Source organism: Aplysia californica, unplaced genomic scaffold (assembly GCF_000002075.1).
Source record: "Aplysia californica isolate F4 #8 unplaced genomic scaffold, AplCal3.0 scaffold00095, whole genome shotgun sequence".
Lineage (NCBI taxonomy): Eukaryota > Metazoa > Mollusca > Gastropoda > Aplysiida > Aplysiidae > Aplysia > Aplysia californica.
The window spans coordinates 927,835-947,415 of NW_004797365.1; the positions used below are offsets into that span (position 1 = coordinate 927,835).

Here is a 19,581-nt window from a genome sequence, read left to right on the forward strand (position 1 = left end):
AAGACACTCAGTTTTTATGTATAGCCAAAAGAGAAAGAAAACTAAAAATAACTGAAGCCAACACTTACAATGGAAACAGTAATCTATTAGTGAGTCTAGATAACTCTGAAAACCATTAATTAAATTACATAAAAACAGCAAAGTAGAGACATGTGGATCTAATTGCACATGGATAAACAAAGATATTGTTTACACTATTTGTATGAAAAAAATTGGGAAGGAGAGATTAGTCAGCACAGCAAAAGAGCTCAATGTCCATGGCATCCAGGTCTTCCTGAGTCGTGTCACAAAGCATGCACTGGGTGAGCACTACTTATCCTGTAGTGGTGGCTCCACACCCAGCACAGTCAACCGTAATGTCCCCACCATCGGAGCTGTTGTCGTAGGGCTCTTCTCCTGAGTCAGAGGCCACAACCAAAGCATTCATCTTCTTCTCTTGAATTCTCCTTTTCTTCTCCTCCTCTTTCTCCTTCTTTGCCTTCTCCCTTTGTTTTTTCTTCTCTTTTTGGCTTTCCTTCTTGTCTTTTGCTTGTGCTAGCTGTTCCATCTTTCTCTGCTCCCTTTGCTTCTTTCTCTCTCCCTTCTGCTGTTGTTCTTCTTCTGCCTTCCTCTTCTTTGTGAGTATCATCTCTTTATAGTCATTTTTCCACTGATGGACGGGGTACTGTTGGTTGGGGCCTTCTAACGCCCTTGTTCTTTGAACAGGACGGAAATGTGAGTACCTTGTCGATGGTCATCTCCCCGGAGGAGGGCTGAGGTTCCAGGGCTCTTGCTGATGGCTGGGGGAGTGGAGGAGCCAGTTGTTCAATATTGTCCATCAGGCAGGACCATATGTTGTAGTTGGGGTCGATCTTGAGGTCCTATCCATTGTCATACCTCTTGAGGTACAGGTCCACCTTCTCCTCCCCAAGCTTAAAGTTCAAGGAGAATATTTCCTTGAGTCGCTGATGGCGAGTTTGTGACGTTGTGGATGGTTCAGAAGCAGAAGAGGTGGATGGGGCTGAGGCAGACGGGGTGGATGACAAGTGGATGGTAGGGGCAGGGGACCCTATGAAGGTGCAGCTGGGTTCAGCTTGTCACTTGTGAGGACAACGTCAGGGTTGTAGGGAAACAGCCCTTACTTGGTGAATCCCCTCAGGGCCGTTTTTAGCCGAGCTACTGTTGTCCAGACCTTCAATTCAGGACGCCGGCAAACGTCCTCAGTGTGGCGGATTTTGTGGTGTCCCTCACAAACTTCCTTACCCCCTCTCGCCACGCTGGCTTAATAATGGCCCCGAAAAATGCCTGGTCCAGAGGCTGTGTCAGGTGGCTGGTGTGGGCCTTGATGCAATTTAATATTGCCCCGTTCTCGCTGCAGAAGTCTGAGACGCAATACCCCGCCTTACCAGACGCCATGGCGGAACTGCGCGCCAACCCCCATCCATCCCCTCTGAGAGGCTGAGCGGCTCCGTGCTTTGCTTAGTACTGATGCTACACGCACAACACACTGCTTTGTGTGTAGTACAAGTATACACATCTTCATAAAATGCATTGACAGCCTTACAACTGCAGGCCGATGCACTGTTAGAATACTTAATCAGCAAACCTGGAAATAATTTGCCTCTGTGTACGTGCAATAAGCTGTCCCCGTAGAATTACGCGATTGTGCAGCCGCACCGCGGCCGCGTTTTTTCGCGTAATTGTGAAACATTTGCTTAATTTTGGATACCCCGCGTTTTTTCACTTTTTTTCCACAAAACAATTAATTATCGCCTCGACATGTGACTAAAGGGAAATAATCACCGTAATATAAGTCTCATTTAAGTGAAAAGTCGGTTGTTTCCCTTGTTAGAAGATCTTGGTTATGGGTCCCTTGAGCATGTTCAATTTTTTAATCCATCAAAAGTTGTTGTTCTCAAGTCTGCTGATGATTCATGTTTGACAGGTGTCCTCGGTTTTAGTAATGTGCCAGCATCAGAGGTCCAGATGTCCCTTTTTTTTCTTTTTACATTTTTCTTTCCTCTATAGATCTAGATCTAGATCTACAGCTGAAAATTACAGAGATTATATTATTTGGTTGTTTTTTTCTTACTGACTTGTATTGTTTTCTTTCCAAATACACAACAAATTATTGATACTCCGTAAAAAAATTTTCTGTACATAAAACATGAAAATCAGGAAAATTTGTGTAGAAAAAGTGCAAAACATGTCGCGAATGGTGTTAGAGTAACTTGCATAATTTTTGCATAATTTGGCTTTTTTTTGCATAATTTGGCCATCTAAATTTGCATAATTTGGCCATCTAAATTTGCATAATTCTACGGGAACAGAATAAGCGACCACGGTGACCTGCCAATAATCTTGTGCTACAAGAAAGGGTGCTGCCGGATGTTGATAAACACGGGAACGCTCTAGCATGTTTAAATTGGTTCATACTACAGGTTGTCGCGCTGACCCCTCTATCGCACAACGCCGCCGCTACTCTATGATCAAAATGCCAAAAGTACAAATACTGCAAATTTTTCAACATTTTCCAGTTTTATTCATTTATGGTTATTTTGATGTTTCATTTGACTAGGTGCAAACATATTTTTTTTAGTTTCACCAAAGATGATTGATTTTTTATTTTCAAATTTTATCTGCATCCAAGCAAAATTATGTTGCATAATCACCTCTTACAGGAACCAAAGTTGAAAAATACACATATAAACATTACAGATGTATTCTACAAATCATACTAAAAATTTTGGTATGTGTTGATATTTATTTAATTTGGTGGCCCCAAAGACCTTTAAACAGCACACCAGTCACCATCTCATTTCGACCACCAGAAAAAAATTTGTTCACAAGCTCAAAATAATACGTAGCGAACGAGTTAAGGACATCTGCACTAAACATGTGAGCTGCCATGTTTTGGGGTCTTGACAGGTCAGATGGACGTAGCGAACGAGTTAAGGACATCTGCACTAAACATGTGAGCTGCCATGTTTTGGGGTCTTGACAGGTCAGATGGGCGGCCACAACTCATACTATGAGCATGGTGTTGGGGAGGGGGGGGGGGGGGGATTTTAGCCTGACAGGCATGGAACGTCAGCAGAGGTTGTTTGTTCCTACGAGGATGTGCTGTAAGGAGCTGAACATCCCATTATATTGGAATGACAGGGTATAAAACAGGATGTTGCACAGAGGGTGCGAGGATGACCAAACCTCACAATGTAATGCGGAAAGCATAAAAACATCCCTCAAAACACGTACTAGCGTAAGCCACATTTTGTTAGTTTTGCAGGAGAGACGTTTAAAGATTTGGGCGATTTTCACCATCCCATTAAGGCGTCAAATTGCCGACCCTGCCCTTAATATTTTGACATAACATGTGTGGGCCAACTACTTTTCAATTGGCTAGAAGCATCTTTGTGAGATTAGTAGGTTTAGAAGGAAAAATGACCTTTTGTCCGATACGCTAGTACGTGCTACATCAATGAAAGCCTCAATGTGTGGCTTACGTTACTAGATTGTTGGATACGTTAGTAGGTGCTTTTGTATTCTAAAGCATAATGTGTTCATTGCGTGGCTTACGCCTAAATTGTAACTTCCAAATAACAATAAAAATACAAAGAAAGATCGATTTGGTTAAAAATTCAAGGGCTGTATTATCCGTAACTTAACAACAACTCGGAATATACAGATGCCAACTGTACATGATAAAAAATCAACTTAAAATTAAATAATCACTGCAGCTATCTACTGCTTAAACAAACATTTCATTATGGACTATTCTTTACAGAAAATGTTATTATTATGTACCTACTCACATTTGTGAAACACTATCCTTTTTAATATGGGAAGCAGTACTTTACTAAAAACAAAACAAGCTACAAAAAACTTGAGCTAGTATGTGCTCACTAAATTTTCAAATTTGCAAAAACAAATAATAAAGAATTCAGGGAACATTTCTACTAGAGTTAGAGCTCCACTTAGGCTTATTGGGAACATGATCTTGCTGTAGAGATGTAAATTCAATTACATATTTCAAAGACTAATAAGCAGTAACTCAGAAATAGAGAAGAAAATGTGAAATCAAATACATTTTGTGTCATTACTTGACTGCCATATACTTAAGCTGGAGTTGCACCTTAGCTAACAAAGTAGAATAGCTTCGTCCCAAAGGAAACCTTCGCAGCCAACTACTCATGGGGCAAGGAAAGATAAAATGCTTTGTGCTCTTCCAGTTTAATTACTGGTGTGGGACCAGAACAGAGTGAAACCAAATCAGTGAATTTTTCTCTCGAAATGTTTGTTGGCCCTGAGTTCAGTTTCTGAAGTGCAAAGTCCTTTACACTATTCTTCAGTCTCTTGAGGGACAGGGTTTTGAATGAACAGTCAAAGTGGCTCGTCTTGTAGAAGACTTTATCTGGCTGTTCTTTAGTGACTCGCAGTTCCATGATATTGTTCCATGAAAATGTGTCTTCCGTATCAGATCGTGCGTCCAGGATTCTCAAGTCCTTTGATAAGCCTTTGAGATCCAGAAAGTCTTTAGACTGCATCTGATTCACCAGGTGAGGCTTTTGACTTCGAGTGAGAGACACCACTGTTACTATCTGAGAAGGAAGGAACAAATCCCCAGCCCTCTTCAGGGCATGTCCTATTGCACTGTGTACAGAATCACCCTCGTTCTGACCATGGTTTGTTTCAGAGAACCTCAATGAAATCTCTTCAAGATTCACACTATTGTTCACAGCATACAACATCATCGAAGGCGTAATCGAATTTTTGTTCTGGCCACTGCATCCAATGGCAAAAAGAAAAGCTTTTTTGATGCCACGGTCGTCATAAAATGTCAGGGCAAGGTGGACTGTAGTTGAAATTTCAGAGGGTTCACGTTTGCTTTGCGTTTCATCCCAAGTGAAGCAGTGACAATCTCTGTTAGCAATGTTATAGAAAGTCCGGTTGTAGTTCGACAATCATCTTTTGTAAAAGATGGCTCTGTCCTGAGACATAGGGGGGTAAACGACCTGCTGCAAATCAAAACTTGCACAGAGAATGTTTTCACTTTCCTGAGCTTCTTTCTTGCGTAGATCCTTTATTTCCCTGACCTTTTCTTTTTCTCCCACATGGATCTCAAACTTTCCCCTAAGACCAATCTTTGTTTCTTCATTTCCTTGGTGATAATTGACACAAAGAGAGCACTGGTCTTTCTTGGGCTGGTGGATTTTTACTTTTAAATACATCGTTTTATGTAGTGAAGCTTGATGGCCTTGTCCTGGGTATCCATTCCTGGATGAACATGTGGTACATGCTTGTGTACTCTTGTCCCAAATTCCTCTTCATTTTGGCTTCCTTCTATTTGTTTGATCTGAGTTTCTTTTCCTTTCTGACTTCTTTCTGACTTTCCTCCACTGTGTACTGCTCGGGAACTGATCTTTGCATTCTTCCACCCCACTCATCAATGACTGTTTCCTTTGTCTGAAATTGATCGGGAGCATCAGTGTTCATATTTACACCAGCGGGAATCTTAGACTGTGAGGGCCTACCTACAACTTTTACATGTTGTTGATTTTTTCCTTTGACCTTCTTGTGCTTTTTTTCATGTTGAACACACGATGCAATCTCTTCATTGAAATGATCAAAGCAAAGAAGGATTTCACAATCAGGACAAGCCACCCATACTTCAGCATTGCACCTTTTGACCTCGCATGTTCCAGGATTGAATTCCGGATCGCCAAATGAGTCGTAGCCACACACTGACATTTCATCACTGTCTGCCTCAATAAGCAAATCAATGTCCTTGAAGCACATACGTGCATCTATTTGTCCCTTAAAGTTCTCAGTGGCAGTAGGACACCCATGACTTTCTGCAGTCTGTAAGCTTAAGACTTCACCACGGTTCTGAATGTCAATCAGAGTTTGAACAGTAGGGCTACATGTCAAAAAAAGAGTGGTTGTTCAGAGCGGGATCCCATTTGTAAACGAAGGACGAATAAAAAGGGACTTCAAGAAGTGGAGTCTGAGCCTTCATTGTCTCACACGAAGCACACTGCTCACGTGTGTAGTTTAGCTTGTCTTCCTGCTCTCTAGAAGCGCTGCACGATGTTTTTTTGCCATAGGCTCAGTCCTGGCTGTGTGGGTTACGTTAGTATGTGCCATATAATAAAAACACAACAATGGGTCAAAGTGTACATCACGCACTAGCGTAACCAACAGTGTGTTAGTACGTGCTGTATCTTTTTGTGGGCAAATGGGATACGTTCAAACTGGAATCGACTATATCTCAGCTATTTATTGCTCGATTTCTACCATCTTTTGAGAGGATGTAGTATCAGATAAAGGGAATCGAGTGATTGCTCTAACTCGATTTCGGGTCAGATGTGGCTTACGCTAGTACGTGTTTAGAGGGACAAAAATAGTACATGATGTAACTTAACTAAACTTTCAAAAAAGTCAACAAAACCCTCAGCAAACAAAAAATGTAACAAAAATAGTTTCACCTTCATGTTCTAAATATTAATGTCTTGATTCAATTCATACACAAGCCCAGCTGCCATGTCAATAAAAGTAATGCTTTAACAGTTGGATGACAAAGAGTAGAGATTTACCTTGTACAGGTTGCCATGACTCTTGGCTTAAATCTGAGAAATCGCTGATTTCACTTGTGTTATCCATTGCATCATCAAAATTGTCTGAACAGTCAATTTTCTGAAAACAAATAGTCAACAATGAGTTGGTACAAAACAAAAGTTTTAAAAAGAACAAAACTCACTGAAAAACTAAAAGCTTAATACACAGACCCTTATTGGTAGTACAAAATTTATTTTGGCCTCAATAATATCTATGGGACTCATCAAGCACTAGAATGAAACAACCTCATATTTCATCCACATCATTTAAGCGTGAGTTATATTTTATCAACATTCAATAATTTTAGCCCGCAAGTCTATGAGCTCACATTCAAAACTTGCTCCCACTTCCCACTCTTTCATTCCAGACTACCACTCAAGTGACATTTTTGGTTCAGCAATTTAATGGATCGCCATTTAAAAGTGGCATTTTGAGGGTACTAATTTCGTCAGCCCCAATATAATCCACACCCTGGTCCTGTACATTTTCTACTTATTTTCACTCATATTAACATTCTCTGTTCCAATTACAAACACTTTGAGTGCTCAAAGAAACAAATCCTTCAATATTTACTAAATTATTGCCATTTTGAAGGTTACACCTTTCACCGCCTGGGTGCATAAAAGTGTGAGATGCCTTCTATACTGAAAGAATTATAAAAGATTTGAACAGCATGCAACTTCAGAAAATACCTGATTACTGTGCTCCTTGAAACAAGCATGGTCCTGGTTACTCTGAGAAGAAACACCTGGAAGCAAAAAAAAACAAAAACAATATTGTTCGACTTTTCATTTCATGTCAAAATTCTTGAATTCATTATGAAATCAAAACAGGAACAATGATGGGGTAACCTTATCACAAAAGAAAAAACATACAATCCCCCTCAACCACAGAACAACGAAAGTGGTCCTAATTGTCACAAATTTTTCGAAATCCTTATTTCATAGAATCTATATTTTTATCCAAATTGATTTTGATAACAAAATTAACTTCACAGAAACTTGTTATGCTGGGTTGTTTTTTTTTACAATTTACATCATTTAAGTGACGGGCTCCAACCCTGCCATTCAGGGCCAACCGGGGCTGAGAGGGGCACAACATCCCAGACAAAGATATTCAACAAAAATTTTCTCCACTCCGGAATCAAACTTGTGCCACTCGTGTGATGCTTGAAGCACTTTTAACCGCTACACCACAGACGCTGGTCAGATTGTAGTATATATATCCTCTAATAAAATGCTATTTCGTAAAGCAAAACATACCTTCAGAAGATTCTGCAAGACCATTACCATCTTTCAGCTTGAAGTCTAGATCTGGTTCCCTCGAAGGACATGGTTTTACTTCTGGGCACTGAGCATATGTGGATGACACTGATGGGGATTCCACAGAGCTGCCATGAGCTTGACCCTCGACAGAACTATTTCTTGCTTCTGATACATTAGGTTGTTCCACTGATGCCGAGTCTGGCTCCAGTGCTGATGCATCAGGGTCACGCTCCATAGCAAAAATAAGCGTTGGTTTTTTCCTCCCTGTACATAAACAAAGTAAGTTAAACAAAAGAAGATCAATGTGCTCATTTAGTCGCAAGGTGTGTTCAATGTACAGTACAGAAGGATAAAGGCAGTGAACGGTCATGTTCTTGTCATGTAAATATCTGCTTTCTTTGATGAAGTTGGACACCACAAGACTAAAAAGGTCCAACTTCATCAAAGAAAGCAGAAAAATCCAAAGATCCCTACAGGACCATCTGCTAGCCACAGTGAACATGCTGAACCATACCCCAGAGGCACCATCATGGGAAAAGACAAACACAGACATAATTATACACACACACGTCCATTCCTATGTTCACCACAAAAGAATTACCACAGCGACCTGAGCAAGAAGTCCCTCACCCTGTCCATGCTTGAACAAAGTCAAAGATACCCACGAGAAGCATGGATAAGAATCTATACAGACGGATCTGCCACTGATGCTGTGAAAAGAGGAGGAGCCGCAGTGTCATACAATTCCCAAATGGACGATGACAAGCAGAGGCAGCCCCAACAGGGCGACATTTTGTACAAACTACAGGGCAGAGACGGAGGCTCTTTATATACGGGCCGACAGATGAACTGAGCAGGACGGCCCAATTTATAACAGATACCAGACTTCAAGTGTAATGCGATCGAGAAGAAGAAGAAAAAGATGTAAATATCAATGAGCAGCTTCATGTCATGTTCATTGTCCATAATCTAAGAATAATTCTTCTTTGAGTCGAACTGTAAACTAGCATGATAGATCAGATAAATTCATAATCACCCTTGCTCAGTTCAAACAAGTTGACTTGCCAAGCCAAGAAGAGTTTTCTTATTCTCAAAATCCTACAATAAAAATGGTGCTGAGCTTGCACTCCCGCTGGCTTCTGAACTTTTTTTCGTAACTGGTACCTCTCTAAAGCCCGGCCATGTACAAAAATGTACTGGAATCTGATATCATCCTTCAGAGGAAAGAGGTAATGGAAGATACTTGTTTTTTAAAAAAACATAGTCACTTTTTGAAAATATGGCTACACCCCTGGTTTTCTGGTAGGAAAGATCTACCCCTAGCCTTCTCGGACAAGGGCGAAAAATCTCGGAGGTCCCGCGTACAAGATGTGCACGTTAAAGATCCCCTGGCAGTCTAAAATCGATAAGAGTAGGCTTCAGTTGCCACCCGGTCAAAATTCAAAAAAATTTCCTACAAACTGAAAATGTTTAATGTGTCCCGCGCACTCATGACCTTTATTTATGTAGTTGCAAGCACAGTAAAATACTTACAAAAACAAAGTGATTATTGGGAGTCCATTCACTATATCATTTGTCATTAATTAGGATTCAACTCCCATCACTTGACGCTATTAGGAGTCAGAGATTACATCCGACCTAGTTATATGACCAAATTACTGTGGTTAGCGCATTTTTAGGTGTAGGGTTGGGGATGGCGGTCTCTTCTTTATTGTGCTTGTTGAGGGTCAGGGGTAGAGGTAAGGGTAGGGATAGGTTTGGGGTGGTGGTAGGAGTTTGGTTAAGGTCAGGTCTCTTCTTTATTGTGTTTGTTGAGGCAGCCGCTTGTTACGGAAGTCCTTCTTATTATTATGAGACAATACATGGGGGGACGAGGGTGTGTAATTTCTGCGATCATAGGTCAGTGATTAGTTTGTTTTTGGTTGTTCTTTTCTTTGGGGGGGGGGGGAGGTTAATGGGGGCTCGCCCCCCCTTGATCAGCTGCAATCTTTATTTATGGGTAATGGGGGGGGGGGGGGGGGTGCTACCGTGCTTGCCCCCCTGATTAAGGTAGGATTTAGGGTTAGATTTTTTTCTTTTTTCTTTTTTTTTATTCGTTCAAAAACACATGCGATATGAAATCGTTATTTTTGTTTTTCCACTTCATCCCTTGCCCCGACATGAGCGCATGAAAAAAAAAAAAAAACGTAGACCGATACAGAGCCGCGCTTGTCCACGGTGGCAATTCAAACTACGAAAGTCTTCCCTTTCATTAGTTTCATGCAAGTGAGGTTGTATACCCGACTCAGAAAATAAAAATTTACTTTTGTTTTTGTTTTTTTAAGCCGATCGCCTCAGCTTTCAAAATTTTGCGAAGGAACCTCGACAAAACCCTTTTAAGTTAAAAAATAATTACATATTTGTTTTCAGGGTTATTTTGATCAAAATTGGGTAATCCTTACCATCTACAATCCCTACAACTTTGTTAACCCTATCGTACGCTGTGGGGTCATTTTGAACCCATGGGGTTGTTGTATTCTTTACATTTTAGAATACTTCTAGTACGAAGATCTCTTTGAAACTTTCAGTATTTCTCAAAAAATTATTTTGACAGACTGCTATGCAAAGCGAACGGATCAGATTAACGAGTAAACTTACTCTTTGAAAGTGGCGGCACAGAGTTCCCCACGTCTTATGGATACTATAGTATAATAGTATTGTAAAACATGACGTACGGATATTTATATAAGGATAATATTCTGCCATGATGAACACCAGAGACTTCCGGATGAATGCCAGATTGGTGCATGACGTCCTTTCGATGTTTCATTTTCTCACATTACTTCATTACATTTTTATTAGTAAAATATCAATTACTCTGACTGTGATAGGACTTTCCTTACTTTACGGCACTGGATACCACTGTGACAAGTGGAAAACTACGTTGTTAAATGTGTCTTGTGGAATTCTACCATGTAACTCTCTCCACATGAATTTTTTTTTTTTCTTTTGGGGGGGTAAGTGTTTTACAGCGTTCGCAACTACATAAGGTAATATGAGCGTGCGTTTATTTTGCGCGGGTGGCGGCTGAAGCCTACCCTTATCGATTTTGGACCACAAAGATTTATTTTTTTTTGCATGTAAAGTAAACATTTAACTCACGCACATTCAAAAAGACAAACACAGAGTGACCATGATTATTGCTATGATTGAATGCTAACAATTTTTAATTAACTGAAGGTTTCAGTGTAACAGCAAGAAATAAATAATATTGACTAAAATTAGAGTTGTGTCCATTTGGAGAGGCGGTGGTGGTGGTTGGGCCAAACAAAAATAAAATAAAGTTGACAAACCAAAAGAGGTCAATTCCGACTGTAATACACAAAGAAAATCAGACCTACCACTTTAGGAAATCTAAAAGTCAGGACCTCAGAGAGGGGAAAAGAAAAAAATCGGGATCAACAACAAATCACCCAGGTCACAGCCAAACTGACTTTTAAAATTTCGAGGGGTGTTCATACATATTCATGTATGTTCCCTCTGCGCGCGCGCGTGCGTGCGCGCGTGCGTGCGTGTGTGCGTGCGTGCGTGCGTGCGTGTGTGTGTGTGTGCGGGTGCGTAAGCGTCCCTGTACTGTGTGTGTTTTATCATAATTCTTTTAAAAATACTAAAGTATCACGACACCAGGGCTGCGCTTTACTCACAAATGTGCATATATTACGCATTAAACCTGCAGATTACCCCCTTTAAGTTTTGGTTGTGCGTGAGCTTTACTCTTCATAATTTCAAGTCGGGGGGGGGTTTGCATGTCACGCTTTAAACATAGGTGTTGTGCATCTGGCAAGCATCATTTCCCCCCTTCTCTTTCCCAAAGCCGAGTCAATGATTTGACAACACACCCACACACATGCACGACAGTCACCTTCTGTGTCAGATGAAGTCGACTAGTCGACCTACTTATCAGCAGCGCGCAGTTTCCGGCAACACAGGCTTGCTTCAGCACAGAAGCTCCGCCTACATTCAAGTCGTTCACATTTGCCGGTGCCGTGCCTTGAGTTTACCGCTGCCGTGAGATTACCCCCATCCTTCTTTAAAAACACACTAGTAAACATGAATTGTCCACCATCGAAAGTGTGGAAAGACTGGAATGTGAACCCTGAGATGACTCTGAAGAATAATGAATCAGTTAATTTTTCCAAACCTGCCACTCATCCCTGCCCTAAATTTCAAGCATCCCTATTTTCCCGATTTTGATCGCATCGTTTGTTTGTTTTTTTGTTCCGTCTGTTGTGCCGGATTATTCTAAACTTTTATTCTGCCTTCTTTTCTGTTGTGGAAAGCACTCGTTATACTTTTTGTAGGCAGAAACTCAGAGCAATGTCTATATCGAATTTAGTAGTTGACTCACCAAAAATTGTGTTGGATCTTTGCTCACATGTGTTATTTCAACTACAATGGATTGGAACTGGAAGTAATACATGTTTTGATTTGGCATTCCGATTTATGACATTCCCAAGGTCTACTTTTGCCAAAACATGCTTTGTCCGAGTTCTGGTTAGTCGAGCCCGTCATCAAGACCCTTCAGTAAAACTGTCTCAATTGCGCATTCGCACCATGACCATGTGACATGACTTCGGCGTTTGAGTTCAGCGTGTGTTGGGGACCGTCGTTGACGGAGTCAATTTAAGTTCATGCACACCGGTAGAAGCGTCTTTTGGAACTTTGGAGGGGGGGGGGGGGGGGGGCGTGTAAAACACTTGGACTAGGAGACCTTGACATGGTACTTGAGGATTTTAAAAATGTTAAAACTCACACTGGCACGCGCGCGCTCACACACACACACACACACACACACACACACACACACACACACACATGCGCGCGCAGACATACACACACACATACCCCACACACACACGCACGCGTGCAGAGGGAATACATGATATAATAATGGACACCCCTGGAATTTTTTTTAGTCAGCTTGGTAATGACCTTAGCTTAGTGATTTGTCGTTGATCCCGATTTTTTTCACCAAGTCCCAATTTTTTCCCCCACTGAGAACCTGACTTTTAGATTTCATAGAGTGGCAGGTGTATTTTTCTTGGAATATTATAGTCGGAGTTGACCCCTTTTAGTCTGTCAACTTTATTTTATTTTTGATAGACCCAACTGCACTGCTCAACCACCACCACTCTTCCCCACTCCAAATGGACACAACTCTAATTCAAGTCAATATAACTCATTTATTTCTTAAAAGTTAATCAAAATCGTTAGCATTCAATCATAGTCATGGTCACTCTATGTGTGTCTGTGTGAATGTGAATGTGAGTTAAATGTTTGCAAGCAGAAAATCTTACTATAAAACTATGAGGTATTCACTTTTACCCTTTGAGTTTCTAAAACAAGGGTTTAAATCCTCAAAATAGTAAACCAAAGGGTGAAGGAAACTCTTAAATTGGCCTGAAAAGGGGAGCCCTGCGACACGCTCTCCTAGTTTTTAAGTGTTTTACACGCTGTGACGCGCCTCACTCCCCCTGGATAAGTCCCGAAAGGGTCCACATTCCAGTCATTCCAGTCTTTCGATGGCAGACAATTCATGTTTACTACTAGATCTAGTGAGTTAAAGAAGAATGGGGGTAATCTCAGTGCAGGGGTAAACTGAAGGCTTAACACCAGCAAATAAAATGCGAGCGACCAGAATGTGGGCGGAGCTTCTCTGCTAAGCAAGCCGGAGTCGCCGGAAACTGCGGGCAGCTGATAAAAGTAGATAGTACTTTTAGATTCTAGGTCGACTGCTTCTGACACAGAGTCACAGACAAAAGGTGACTGCGGTGTTATGTGTGTGGGTGTGTTGTTAAATCATTGACTCAGCTTCGGGGTAGAGAAGGGGGAAAATGATGATTGCCAGGACGCACACCACCTATGTTTTAAAGCGTATGCAAACCCCCGAAACGAAATTTTAAAGAGTAACGCTCACGCACCACCAAAACTTAACTCATAGACGACGCAAGTTTTTCACCAAAAATTTCCCTGGAGACGTACGATTCTTACCTATTTTTTTAAAAATCAGTGTGATAAACCTACCAACTGCACAGGAATAAAATTTGGCACAAAGTAAGATCATCTTGTATACTTACATAAAATGTATTTATTTTTACAAAAACTTTGAAAAAATTATGTTTTAGGTGAAAAAAAGACATGTAAACGTGGAAAAAAACTTTTTTTTTAATGAGCTAAGCACATGGATCTCAGAATTGATTGTAGTGAATTAGAATGGTTTCAAAAAAGTAATACTAAGTGATTTTATCTATTTATAAAGAATAGTGACATTGCCAGGAGCGTTGTAGTCTCCTGAATCAATAATCCCTAACGCTTCGTTGGTAGCGAAAGGAGCTTCCAGCAGCTCTGTTTCTTGTTTACGTAAAAAGTAGGTCAGGTCAGCGTATTTCGGCAGATTGCTTATAGCAGACAATTCGGGTGACCAATGGTCAAAGGGATACAACCACAATAAAGTTAAATGGTTTAACTAACACTGGGAGACATTCCCCTGAGATTCTATTAGTTTTTAAGTACAAAAAAAATGGTACAATTTGTTGGGTCCCGGGACCCGGCGGGTCTCTCAGAGTATGATGACCTTGCCGGGTCCCGAGACCCGGCACGTCGTCAGTGAGTTAAAGGGGGTAATTTGCAGGTGTAATGCGTAATATATTTATATACGCACATCTGTGCGTAATGGGGAGCCCTGCCTCCACCTCTCTTCCCTTTCCAGTTCCAGTCCCCCCGTCCAGGTTCGGCCCTAATTTTTAACGATCACTTGCTTAGCGGCAAAAGAACTGCAGACCACATCTCTCACTCCCTTTCAAATGAAACATTGATGCAGAGTCAGATTATTAGAAGTCAGTATCAATCAAGTTCAAGATGCCTAACCTAAGGGACATATCACGTGACTGTGATTCCGTGCAAGCGGTGGGAAATCTGAAGGTCACTCTCTCACTGAAGCCGAAGCGAGTAACATCGGCTAACGAAGAACTAGCAGACGACTAGCAGGTGGGGCCCCACCAACATCAACTATCATCTAGAGTCTACTAGTAGATGATATCTAGATCTACTACTCCAAGACTCAAGTAAGTCGTAACATAACATAGAAATGACAATGAAAAATTAAATTTCATCCAAATTGCTTAAAAATGGGCTTAAATGAAAATAGAGTAAATTCTAAGAACTATGGTTTTTAAATTTTAAAAATCCATTGATAAATAAAAAAGTTATTGGGATTTTTGTTTGCAAAATGTTGGAGGACCTTCATTAAATATAGGAAAAAATCGCCAAAATGTGGGACATGTTTTGATGTATTTTGAGGAAAAACTGTTCTCATAAGTCAGTAATGAATTGGAGCATATGAATGAAACTAGGCATCTCCATGTGATTTTCAGTGCCGAATCTAGTTCTGCTATCACTTTTTCGATGTCTTCATTACTTCATTACTTTGGATCTTAAAGACTGATATTTGCGTGAAATTTGTTAAATTGCGTGACATCGTTTTTACCGCGACGCGATCACCCCTTCTAAATCTCAGTAAAGCGCTATCGGGAAAACCCGCGATGTAGTCATCGGTGACCCATTTGGTTATAGGCAGCCAATCACATACCGCCTAGCGATCACGCGCCTCTTGCATGCCGGCACCTTGCGTTTGGAATGCGCGATCAAGTTTCTAGATAGATCTAGTGTTTTATCAATGGATGGGTGGTAATTTTAAGTTGGTACAGAAAATCTACTAAACGCAGAGATCTGAAATTTTACAGCAATAAAGAAGACATGTAGGGCGCTTGTGTGGTTGGCGATCAACCCGCAGCTCCGCTTAGTTTTCGTACCGCAGACGAAATTCACACAAACACGGCAATATCTCCGGTTCTAGTAATCGTTCGGGATTGTACGCTGGCATGTCGTTAGTTTAACCTTTCCTCTGGTTGGTTGCCGAGTTTCATTTATTTTCGTCCAGGAGTTTTCCCGTAACTATACTTAGAAGAGAGTCACTTCTGATTCCGAGCGGCCCAAAAAATACCCCTCGCGCGGAGGCCGATTTCCGGCCTAAGGCGCAGCGGGCGATTGGCATTGCTACATAACAGACATCTAACAATCGTCATGGTATTTCATGTAAACTAGAATTCTAGGGCGTGTGTAACTGTGTCAAAAGTCAAAAGACTGTACTCTCATTGCCAAATGCTCAATGGTAGTGTCTCTAGAGTTCTGTCTTACGGTAGGCTAACGGACAACTCAGACTCAGCATCGACATCCTGCAAAGTTTTCATTGTTTAATTTGGATCTTGAAAATATCACCTCACTAAATTCTAATTACTAGATCTAGATCTATATTCTAGATCTAGATCTGGATCTAGAATCTAGATCTAGATCTACTTCTCAAGTGAGCCAAGCCCAATTCAAGTGCCAGAGTTCTGAGCAGACCTGGACTTTGTCTTTAGACTTTAGAACAGTCCGCCAAGTGCCCCGGGATTGCTGAGTCTGCCGAGTTTGTCGGCTCAGCAGCCGACGTAGATTCCAGTGGTGTTTATTTTTCTGGTCCTCCTGGGGAATTACTTTAACAAAACCCCATGTTCTTAAACTTCTAGAAAAACGCAGACACAACTTCATGAAACAACAAGGAACTCACCGGTTTCCCTCTTTAAAATTATCCTATAGAATTATATCTGGCCTCTAGATCTAGCAGCAAACACGAACGATACTGCACCTCTGCCACTGACAGGAAGGAAAAGTAGTACATCTATTTCACAAACGTACCCGGATGTTATTGGCAATGGATCCTTTATTGTAATAATTACTTCAACTTTTGCTCTTTTTTATACATACACTTCATTTTACACATTCGTAAAGTAACACAGATTTCTCTTAATCTATTACTATTCGTGTGTGTAGCTGTATCTATTAAATTTCTAGCAGAATAAAATAATGCTTAGTTTATCTTCTTAGACATTACACAGAACACCCATAAACTTTTTAAAAAACTAGGCCTAGACGTCTCCTCGCTTGTCCCGAAACAAACCAAAACTATACTTTTAAAGGAACATTCAACACAAACGAACGTAATAATTATGTGTGGCCAAGTATTATCGATGTTATAATTTAGGCAGATAACTTTTACATCAATCCTCTCTTTGGGCAACCCCCCCCCCCCCACAAAAACAAAACCAAACCTGAAAAAGATGTTCTTAACAAGTTAAAGTCCCCAGGACCACCCACCTCCTGTGAGAAAAAGCACGGACTTGACTAACTAGGCTAAACACTAACACTACAGTGAACAGCATGACCATGGAAGTAATGTAAAGTCAAACCTCGCGTTGTACCGCCCACCGTCATACTATAACGTAGGCCTATACTACCACCAGCCCCGCTTACCGCCAGGCCGCCAGGTTTTACAAGTGTACAGAAAGGAACGCCTATATAAACGTACTCGCGTCTTCGTACCGCCATCCGCTAACTGTCTGAGTCGTGCGGTTCTTATTAAAATAATGTAAATTTGCTCTGCCATAATTACGGCAAACTGGTCGCCAGAGTTCAACACTGCACGCGACGTACGCATAATTGCTAGCCTAGCCTACTTGTTGATTGCCTCAATATTGTTATACAATATGTATCTCTCTTTCCTTCGCCATCTCGGCTCATTGGTAAAATATCTGGGGTCGTCAGATATCAGCCTAGCCTATACCTGGAGGACGCTTGTGAGGCTTTTCTTCTTTTTTGTTAGGATTCGCGCTTGAGTCTACGAGACAGGTCTTGCTGGGGCAGCCCGATGACTACCGAGCATTTAAAAAATGACTAATAGCCTAGTTTCTCATCCGGTAGAACTTTTTATTTTGAATTTACGTAAAGTTCAGCTTGGTTTGATTTTGCACACACATACACTCACACACACACACACACACACACACATACACACACATACACACACACACACACACACACACACACACACACACACACACACACACACAAATACACTTAGATCTATATACGCACATACACGTGGTGTACATAGATCTAGCCAGCATCTGCGTTTGTCGCGGGCGCGAATATTTTTGGTATTTTTTGGTCCCCGAATCGCGGCAGTGATTTTTGCATTTTTCAGCCTAAAGAAACTACTACTTCATAGCATATTAGACATATATATATCATGTACATGTATTTTGATGATTTTAAGGTGTCCATGACCCGACAAGGAACTTGAGATAGTGAACAAGTTCTGTTACCTGGGATTTACCATCAGCTCCACTCTAGGCTTTCTCAGGAACTGAGAAAGCCTAGGCTCTACTACATCATTTGATTAAGAGATCAACATCAGGATAAGGAAAGCAGCTACAATATTTGGAAGGCGGACTAAACGAGCATGGGAAAGTCCTCAGCACACTCCGTTATGGATCTGAAACATGGACCTTGTACAGCAGGCAAGAAAAGCGCCTCGACTTTTTCCATCTCAGATACTGACGCAAGATCTTAGGCATTTCGTGGCGTGACAAGGTTACACAAGTCATGTTGAAGTGTTGGCACGGGCAAACCTACAAAGCATGACAACTATCCTGTGTTTAAAAAGATTAGATGGGTGGGCCATGTCAAGAGAATGGACGACAACCGGATCCCGAAGCAACTTCTCTATGGAGAACTTTCCCAGGGAAAGAGACCAAGAGGAAGACCAAAACTAAGGTACAAAGACACTTGTAAAAACAGCTTATCTATGCTTGGAGTGGATGTCAGCATCTGGGAAGAATAGCTGAGGACAGAAAATCATGAAGGAAAATGATAAAGGAAAGAACTATAATGCTAGAGAGCAGCCTTAGAAACAACCAGGCTGAGAAGCACCAACGACGAAAGGAATACAGCGGAAATACAGAGCTTCGATCCACGTCACTGACATGCAAGCACTGCAACAGAATCTGCGCTTCAAACATAGGAAGAATTCGCCGCAAAGAAGCTGCATTAAATCAACATTGAGACCATCTTAAGCTAAATTGACCGTCTGCATAGACGAAAAGAGCCATAAATATATAGTTATTTTCATGCGAAGAAAGTACATTCATGTATGCTATTTATATTGCTGCTTGTCTTTTATTTTCCTTTGTTGAGTTTTACTTTAATATTGCTGGTGTGTTAATTTACTTTTTGTTATTGTTCTGATATGTTGTTTTTATATTTTCTGTGTTTATATATAGCGTATTGTCATTTAGTTTGTTGTTGTTCCTACATTAAAAAAAATATTAATGTGTTATGCTAGAGCGTTATACGTATCTCCACCAAAACCGAATATTGACACTGGCAGGCCCCTTGTGTGTGATTCCATAATTTACCTGTAGGCCTAATATCCTGTACTTTTTCTTGAATTGCACACGTTCAGGGTTAGAACGGTCAATCTTCGTGGTGGAAACACGCCCTTTTGTGTGGTTGTTTATGCACAGTTCTAATGATTTCGTTCTGTTGTGAAACCTTCAGTTTTTACGTTTTAACACTCTATGGGGCTGCAAATGATATTCTGGATGCTTAAAACAGAACATATTGAAATTCTGGTGCTCTAGATTAAGATTAAGTTACATCCATCATATATTGCTAAATATATTATACGTTGTCACAGAGAGTTGGAAGCTTGAAAGTTAATGGAAACTTTCAACTTTTGCCATTTTATGTCAACTTTTGGCAACCTTCGGACAAAAAAATGGCAACAAACGCAGATGCTAGACAT

At 40.9% G+C, this 19,581-nt stretch overlaps 1 protein-coding gene across 1 annotated transcript in view; it reads right to left on the bottom strand.

The window, feature by feature from the left end:
* LOC101852758 (NAD-dependent protein deacetylase sirtuin-1) overlaps window positions 1-16,768 on the bottom strand; it is a 32,966-nt gene extending 16,198 nt beyond the window's left edge. The window contains exons 1-4 of the mRNA XM_005095087.3: window positions 16,507-16,768; window positions 7,857-8,123; window positions 7,287-7,342; window positions 6,573-6,672 (exon numbers count right to left, since the gene is read on the bottom strand). Coding sequence (XP_005095144.1) covers window positions 6,573-6,672; window positions 7,287-7,342; window positions 7,857-8,094 — 394 coding nt within the window. The 5' untranslated portion in view covers window positions 8,095-8,123; window positions 16,507-16,768. The remainder of the gene's footprint in view (window positions 1-6,572; window positions 6,673-7,286; window positions 7,343-7,856; window positions 8,124-16,506) is intronic.
* Between the last annotated feature and the right edge of the window lie 2,813 nt (window positions 16,769-19,581).